The sequence below is a fragment of the Urtica dioica genome, chromosome 9 (assembly GCF_054948205.1).
Source record: "Urtica dioica subsp. dioica isolate 48M chromosome 9, U.dioica_male_clone48M_v1_H2, whole genome shotgun sequence".
NCBI lineage: Eukaryota > Viridiplantae > Streptophyta > Magnoliopsida > Rosales > Urticaceae > Urtica > Urtica dioica.
Window position 1 is genome coordinate 27,303,329 of NC_142764.1, and position 9,468 is coordinate 27,312,796.

General features: G+C 32.0%; 1 protein-coding gene and 1 pseudogene across 1 annotated transcript; both read left to right on the forward strand.

Moving 5' to 3' along the window:
• The first annotated feature begins 2,333 nt into the window (after positions 1 to 2,333).
• On the forward strand, positions 2,334 to 2,744 carry LOC149386394 (eukaryotic translation initiation factor 1A-like; annotated as a pseudogene).
• Positions 2,745 to 5,984: 3,240 nt separating this feature from the next.
• LOC149386395 (uncharacterized) lies at positions 5,985 to 6,653 on the forward strand. Its single transcript, XM_089627230.1, has one exon. It carries the CDS (start codon positions 6,131 to 6,133, stop codon positions 6,500 to 6,502), a length of 372 nt encoding a protein of 123 aa, XP_089483356.1. The 5' UTR covers positions 5,985 to 6,130; the 3' UTR covers positions 6,503 to 6,653.
• The last annotated feature ends 2,815 nt before the right edge of the window (positions 6,654 to 9,468 follow it).

Below are 9,468 nucleotides of genomic sequence, written 5' to 3' on the forward strand. Positions count from 1 at the left end.
TTTCGATTTATATCTATTATTCCAAGTGGTTTATCATTTATTGTTTGTACCTAACCGTTAGCATTATTTACAAATTGAAAACTAATGGCCCAAAACTATATCAGTTTCCATAAGCCATGTTTATCATTTTTTTTTTTTTTTTTTTTTATATTGTAGGCACGGACGGACCAGTAAAACATTTAATACATCATATATTTGTATTTTCTTTTTACTAGAACATCTCATATATTTGTATTTTCTTTTTACTAGAACATCACATCATATTAATACCTCTCTCTCTCTCTTTTCCCCTCTCTCTCTCTCTCTCCAGCTCACGACCTCCATTGTTGTCTTCTCCGGTTCTTTCCATTTCACTGATTTTTTGCTCCACCACCTTCGAACTCCTTTTTCTATTTTTTTTCCCTTTACTTGCTTCACGATTTCATTTGAAAATAACAAAAAAACAAAATCATTTTTGCCCTGGACGACATGAATCCACGGACGAACGGATGAAACGGCGACGAATTGGCGCCGAAATCACCGAAAATTTATTGATTATGCACTACAAGCGTCGGCTTTTAGACGGCGTGACAGAAATGGAAAGGACTCCGCGCAAATCGCCTCTGCGAGTCAGACCGAGTTTTTTAGAGTTTTTTTGGGCGAAACGACATGGAAACGAAGACGACATCTCCTCGCAATTTCGACGACATTAACACCCGAAACGACAAAACGTCATAAACTTGCCGGACTCCTCCAGAATACGCGATATCGCCGTAATTTTGCCGCAATTCCCCGGCATTTTAAACATTGCTTTTTAAACACTCGCATAAATAAATCCAATCCGCACTTATAGACTCTAGAGCTAATCTGACTATAGTTTGATAGATGGGCCTGTATCATGGACTGACTAAGCAATTTGGGCTTAGGGCTCCATTTATTTTCAACTTGATAGCGAATCCAAATTGTAAGTTGTTCTCTTTTTACCTTTTTTCGCACCTACACAAACTCATGTAATTTCATCGTCTTTGCCGATTGCTTATCTTTATTAGCGTTTTTTTTTCTAGATTCAATTCTTTTATTATGTCAATGAAATAGGTTTCCTTGGGTCGTAAGTCGATTGTTTTTCATTTATACTACTGTTTTCAATTTGTCGCTCTGCTATTTGTAATTCTATAAACCTGTAATTCACAATAATTTGGACTAATAAATGAAACTTGATTAATCAACCTATTTTTTTTTCCTTTTTTGTTTTTACGGTAGATAACTCGTCTTTTTTCTATGTGTGGGATATGATAGCTTCGATATGTCAACCGATGTATTCTAAGCCACAAATTGAGCTGAATTTGAATAAGTTCTAATCAATAAATTCAATAAATTTTGATTATTTGTTGTTTAAATCATATTTTTCCAATATTCTTCGACAAGTCTTCGCTCAACACTGCAGTTGCCGTAACTACCAAGTTCTAACGCCAGATTCTCATTCTGGAGTGTGGAGTGAAATGATCAGTGATAGCTAGTTTGGTTAACGGTAATTTCACACGTACTTCGGTTGAGAGGTCTTGGATTCGAGCCCCATATGTCGCAAAAATGCATGCCCCATGTAAAGCAAAGGTGAAAATTTTAGCTAACTTAAATATTTGACATTGCTAAATAGCCAACGTTTGTTAAATCTTAGATAAATAGCCACTTTGAGACGTAAATATTAAGTAAATAGCCAACATTTGGTATATGAAAGTTACGATTTACGTAAAATTTACGTCTAAAAATGGCTACTTACCTAAGATTTATCAAACGTTGGCTATTTAACAATGCCAAACGTTTAAGTTGGCTATTTTTTCTAATGCACCCAAAAATTTATCATCTTTCAGCTTAAATTTTATGTACTAAATATGTAATCTTGACCAATAGTGTCAGCTGCGCTTACTCTGCTAATAATCAGCATAAATTTCAATCTTCTTAACTTCTTGTCTATACAAATCATCTTTTAATTCGGTGTATGTACCATAATAATTTTCATTTTTTTTTTATGAATAAGGCATCCATGAGGAGTGAATGATCGGTTCTGGTCAGCAAAATTTTGATTCGTTGTTGTTTAAATCACATTTTTCAATTTTGTGTGGAGTGAAATAATCAATTATAGGCTCAATATTCAGCAGAAAATTCAATACATTTAACTTCTTGTCTATACGAATCATCTATTGAATTCGGTGTCCATCTATGATAATCTTCACTAGTGAACGATATCAGTTCTAAATTACTACAAATTCATCAAAATTTCGAATCAATTTCATAATTTTTTTTTTCACAAATTGATGGCAAAGAGAAGGTAGAGTAAAGAAGAAGAAGAGGAAATCATGCCGAAGAACAAGGGAAAGGGAGGAATAACAAGAAGAGAGGAACGAACGAGGCAGACGATGAGAAGAGAGAGTTGGTGTTCAAGGAGGCCCTTCGTATGCTCATAAACGGGTGTTGCGAGTCGATGTGCATCGACAGAACCAAGAGGCTGAGTCACATCCGTGGGAAAATGCACAAAGAAGGTGTGGATCGCCCCCGAAGACATCATCCTCGTTGGGCTCCGCGACTATCAGGCTGACAAGGCCAATGTGATCCTCAAGTACATGCCCGACGAGGCTCGTCTCCTCAAGGCCTACGGCGAGTTCCCCAAGAAAATCCGCCTCAACGAGGGAATCATCGGAGGCATCGACGGCGACATCAACAACGACAACTTCGTCGAGTTCGAGGACGAGGACATCGACAAAATCTAAAACAAAGAGGTTATTATTATTTACGACTATTTTTTTATATAAAAAATTAGATAATTAGCCTACTAAAATGTTTGAGATTGTTATATAACCAACGTTTCGTAAATCTTAAGTAAATAATCATAAAGATGACGTGGCATTCCTAGTTTGTCATTTCATTGAAATAAAATGGTGGAATATCTACGTCAATTTACACGTGTAAATACATACACGTTGCTATTTACGTAAGATTTACAAAACGTTGGTTATATAGCAATGTGAAACTGTAAAATATGCCTATATACCTAATGAATTAATTTTTTATTTTGTTATTAATCAAAGAAAGAAATGGGATGTTTGGTAAGGAGTTGTATGCCAAATTATGTGCTTCATAAAATGCTTGTTCGGGTTTTTGTTTACTCTTCTGTTGTGATCTGTGTTGTTATGACTATAATATATTGAATGAATGTTTTCTTGTACTTGCTCTTGATGTGTTTTTGCATTTGATCATTTGGAACTCTTTTGAGCAGTGTTATGTTTATCCTTGGAAAACAATCTATCATGGACTTGGTGCAGTTCATAACACATTTCTCTATAAATTGAGACTTTCCATTCAGGATATGTGGCTCTGAATTCTGGATCATTCATAAAAAAGACATCTCTTTTTCTATTAGAGTTGCAAAGTACAGAACTTAAAAATCTACCGAGTCATTGGATCAACATTGATAGATTAGAATTTAGAATAAAACGTAATAGATTAGAATTTAGAACTACAGTTTAAAACATCATTTGGATAGCAAAATGTGAACTGCAGTTTAATAATGAGATATTCTAATGTGATAGATTTCGAATTCCCATTATACAGAACCTGATTCGGATATATATATATATATATATATATATATATATATATATATTTTAATAACCTACTTGAAGTTCTTTCTGTTGCCGTTAAAAACGTGATTCGGGGTATTTAATTACCAAATTTTCATGTATTCGTAAATAATAAAGTATAATACTAAATATTTTTATTTGATTATAATATTATTTAAAAAATGATATTTTTTTAACAATCATACTTATAAAATATTTGCAATCTTAAAAAAATTTAAAGATTAACACCATTGGGTTAGTTTGGTTCAACTCAATCTTACGACTATAAAAAAAAACAAACCAAACCGAAATAATTGCGGTCAACCCAAATGTTATCGAGTTTTAGTGGGACAGTTTTAAAAAAAGTGTGGTTTGATTTTGATGAGCAATGCTATTTGACACTACTCACTACTTTGAACTACCCACTCAAGTGTTGACACGTGGACAAATTTGTCCACGTGTCAACACTTGAGTGGGTAGTTCAAAGTAGTGAGTAGTGATGTAAAACATTTCTCTTTTGATATTCTCTCATTAAAACTAAGTTTTGAATGTTTCAAACTCATTCATTTTTTTTTTAATAAAGACGATCATACACCAATAAATACTAAATTATTTTTCTTTATGAATGTAATTTAAGTATCATAAGTCATAACAATAGTATAAAAAAAAAAAAACACCATTATAAGTAAACGCGTACAAAGTCGGAACTACATAGAATTCAGGGAGGACAATGCCCCCTTTTAACTTTTAAAAATCGTATTTTTTAATTTATATTTTTATAAATATTTATAATTTTTGCTTAAATTTATATAATTTTTCTAAATTTGCTCTTAATTTTTTTTTTTTTTCAAGTTTACCCCTCCGGTTAGAATTTTTAGCTCCCACGCGTATATGTTTTATTTTGAGTGTCGTCCGAACATTTCATTTTATCCACAATTTTCTTGCGTATCACGGCACATGACATGGATATGTTTATAAAATCTTCTCATTTGCTTTGTCCTATGTAAGTAATAAATTTCCTTCACGACTTTACTTGACCTCTATATGAATCTTTTAACCACGTTTAGGCCATTTTTTCAAAGATATCAAACACGTCAAGTATTTCTTTTCTTTTTAATGCTTTTAATTGTTTTGTTGCACTTGCACTCGGTGCAAATATAAGCGAAAATGCAACTCAATAAATGTTCAAGCTAGTCCTCCAAAATATGTATTTCAAAGACGAGTACGGATGTCAAATTGACATGACATTTATTTCGTCAAACGAAAGTGCGCTGAATGTAATCTAGTGTGGACTATGGATATATTATTTCTTTCTTTTTAGGTTCATGAATATATTATTGTATTTGTAATTTTGTACTTCTCCCCAAAATATGGAAAGTGAATGGAATCTTCTCTAGCAAAAAAAAAAAAAAAAAAAAAAAACAAAAAACAGAATGGAATCTTCTGATGATCTTTCGAACAAAAGTATTGATCATGTAATTCTCAAGGGGAAATGACAAATAAATTAGAAAGATGAGCGAAACCTGGTGACGATGACCTGCCATTAGGGTATGATGTTTAAGAACTTTAAAAAGTATATATTATTTAAAGTTATATGATAGTTAAAATAAAGAAAATAGGTTTAAAAAAATGTAAAAAAAAAAACAAATAATTCTCTATGCTAAACTTAATTTCTTTGCGTGCTAATTTAATAGATCTAGCTCAATTTATCTATTTTTTTATTGATTGCATTTTATCTCAAAAACCCAATAAACAATAAAATAAGTAATTATGATCTTACAAATTTTATTAAGTCCTTTCATTATTTTGTTGTGGGTTTTATGATATGCCTTCTCAAGATGGAATTTTTTTGCGTTAGCTCATCTCAAGTCAAATTTTATAATTATCTTTGACCTTCATATTAAGGCATATTTAAAATAGCGAGTGATGATTTTAACCGAATTAATCATTCCCATGCGTACCTTTTAAAAAAAATTACCCTAATAAAAATTATCGTCCCAGAAATTGATACGAAACTTCTTAAATATTCATGTTAATTTATAATAACTTATTATAAAAATTACTAAAATATATAAAATAAGAAAATTAGTTACTTTTGTGTGCGTTCTTAATTTTGCGGAATTATCAGATCAATAGAAGTAATTAAGCAATATGAAAAAATGTACTCTGTGTTTAGGAAAGGGTGGTCTATCATCCTTCCTTGCCCATGAAGCCGGGACCTTGGAAAATTATATCGTGCACCCTTTGACTTGACTTTTAAATATCATTGGTCTCTCTCTCTCTCTCTCTCTCTCTCTCTCTCTCTCTCTCTTCCTTCCTTACCGTAGTTTTTATTTGTCACTTTCTCATTTGTGAACTCGTCACACACCAACCAAAGATCTCTTTCTCTCTCTCCCTCTCCAAACACTATAAAAGCCCTCACACTTCGAAGAATTATCAGAAAAAGAAGAAAGAAAGGAAAAATAGAAAATAAAAATTACCTGCATAGATTATCGTACGTTCTTCTTTCAATTATTCCTTATATACCCGCTTAAAAAATGGAAAATTCCATGAAGATTGTGTTGATCGACACACAGTACGTGAAAGCCGACGAGAAGACTTTCAAGTCCGTGGTTCAAAGCCTCACCGGAAAAGACTCTTCCGTGGCTTGGATCAATAGCCAGGGCACGGTTTTCGCCGGAGAGGATAATTATAAAAACGGTACCGCCAAGAGAAAGAGATCGTCATCTGCTGCTACTGCGGACCACAGTACTCTCGGTAGGCCCAATGTTATTGGCGAATCATGCGACGTTCACGATAATCCCATGCTTGCGAGAGTGTGTTCTTTTAAAGGTATAGATGCGATGTTGATGGAACTGCCTCCGCTGGAAGACTTGCATTTTTGGCTATCCAATGACTTCATGGACTAGCTTCAAAAAATTGACTTGATTATTATTGTTTATTTATTCTTTTTTTATTATTATTCATTATACATGCAAATACCTTATACATACGAAAGTTTGTATATTTATTTTTCATGTTGCCACAGTAGTTATTCATGCTATCCTACTAAAGTTTTGTAGAGGGATGTTTGTAGATAATTAAATCAATAGAAACTTATTAAGTTTTTTGCAATCTTTAAATTTTTCACTGAATTGATTGTTTGTCTATCGCTCATTTCTTAGCTGGATCAAGTGGCTGTTAATAAGACACCGTTACGTCAAAAATACTCATAAAAGGACGAGTTGACGTATCCGTTGACTAGTATGCATGAACCAAAGCTTTAAGTCTAAAATATAGACACTAACACAAAAAACTCTTCAAAAACAGAGTTTCTGTCCGTACGAAAAAAATCCTAGATAGCGCTGGGGAGTTGAGAAACCGATTGTTGCTTGTTACTTGATGTGTTGTTTAGTTTAATTAGGTCATTTCTTCTCACTGGGACATTTGATTTTATTTTGGTTGCTAGTCAGCTAAGCCTTCATCTCACTATTGCGTGCTATTTTACCATTTTTTTTTAAACCGAGTAACACTCGAAAGATGAAGATTTTGAGTTGTTCGCTTGCCTCATATTTTGAGTGTTTGCCGGAAACTTTCGCTTAATCTGCATGTGTCGAATTTGAGGAGGTGTCCATCTTTTTCGAGGTTTGGTTGGATAAGCTTGAGTGACTGTTTATGTTGCCATCTTAGATTTGTGGGACTTTATCGATCCCGGATCTCGAGATATTCGCAAAATCTCGAGTAGGTTTAGTCATGTGCTTAGGTCTCGCTGGTTCTTAGGTGATACCATTATCGGCTGGTCTAGTAGATTGAGTATTGCGGAATTTTAATTTTAATATGCTCATTAGTAGATTTTTTTTATTTAAATGAGATATCTTTTATGCCAAAAAAAAAAAAAAATTTAAAAATGAACCAAGCTTTGACTATGGACCATACACCCCTATGATACACCAAACACAAAGTCTGGTAGGCCATTCAATAATAATGTCCTTCAGAATCTTTCTTATGGAGAGAGAGAGAGAGAGAGAGAGAGAGGCATATAGTTTTTCTCTAAATTTGAACTATAATAACTAAGCTAAAATTTTAACGTCTAAATTTTAACATACGCCTAACCTCCTCAGATGTTTATAACGGATGGAGATAGGGATTGTCATTCTAAGTCAAAGGCCTGAATAGCTATGATATGGATTTTATATAAATTAGTCATACGATCGTATAAATCGCTTCTTTTTTTTTCCTTTTTTTTGGCCGAGTTATTGAGTGTTAAAAATCAGAGCCACATGCAACCGAAAGCCTACAAGATTGGCCTTTCCCACGACAACAATGTGTAGGCCCATCAACCCATGGACACAAATTTCTTTGGCGTTCGATATATACATATATATATATACATATATATATATATATATATATATATTCAAATTTGTAACGCAATATAAATGTTCAAATTTGTGACCGCATGTATGGTCTATTTCATCAGCTTTTGCCTATTTAAGATGTGCGCGTATACATGTTTGATTTTATTGACTATACGGGTCTACTATTCACGTCGAATATATTGAATTGTGAGTGGGACCTATTTGTATTTTCAGTACCCAAAGTCTTGTTTCCGTTGTTCGCAACTGGCAGGACACTACTTATGGATGTGTTCTTTATTGGCGTTGCATATCAGTAAGTTGATTAATATAAGAACAATTAAATCAGTAGTCTAATATCACACTTTGCTTTTGAAAAATAATTAAAGTTTTATAAAAAAAATTTCATAATTAACTTAAAATATGCATCGTTTTTCATATTTTACTAGTAACTGTTTATCTATATTTCAGATAAAAAAAATACTCTCGTATTTCATAAATTTAATCAACAATTATTCAAATCTGATCATCAATTATTAAAATGTGGTTAATAACTATTGAATTTTATTTAACTGTTATTGAAATATGCTTAGCTGTTATTGAAATCTGGTTAATTGTTATTGAAATTTGGTTAAAAATTATTGAAATTTGGTTAATAGTTATTGAAATATGGTCAACAACTATTGAAATCTGATTAACTGTTATTGAAATATGGTCAACAACTATTAAAATATGATTAAATGTTATTGAAATTTGGTTAACTATCATTGAAAATTGATTATTTATAAAAATTAGAAAGTTCAGCGGCTAATCTTAAAAAAGTTACAAAAAACGGTTACTTTTTTATTAAAAAATAGCTCATTAGGCTGAAGTAAATTATATTAACTAAAACAGTCAATTCATTTTATTTCGGTCACAACGAAGTAAATTATATTTACTAAAACAATTAATTCAATTTACTTTGCTCCGACCGAAATAAATTAAATTGCCTAAAATAGTTAATTCAATTTATTTTGATAGGGCCCGAAGTAAATTAAATTAACTAAAACAATTAATTCAATTTAGTTCGACTTGGTGACTATTTTCTTAATAAAATAAAACTTTGACTAAAATCTTAAAAAAAAAGCTATGATTGATTAGTTGCTACAAATTCTTCATTAATATACAAAACATTGACCCAATCATAGTACATTCCAACTAAAAATTAAAATACAAGTTACTAGTATTAATTACCGCAACCACGCACACCTTTAATTTTATTAGTAACTTGCGTACTATCTGTGTGAGATACTGGGCGTGTTTGGCACAGCTTTTTGAAGCCTGTTTTTGCTGTTAGCAAAAACCAAACTGCAATCTTACTGTTTGGTAAAACAGTTTTTACAAAAAATTTCAAAAACGATTTTAAAAATTGTACATGAGTCACAAAAGCTAAGAATCTTAGCTTTTAGAAAAAGCGTTTTTGTATCTGATATAAAATTACTTTAATATCCTCACGTGATTATCTATAGCACTGTTAAATATTTATTTTATGTCTATTTTAG

Bases quoted from the DNA above. Each gene is read 5' to 3' on its own strand.
- LOC149386395 (XM_089627230.1), top strand. From the start codon at position 6,131: ATGGAAAATTCCATGAAGATTGTGTTGATCGACACACAGTACGTGAAA.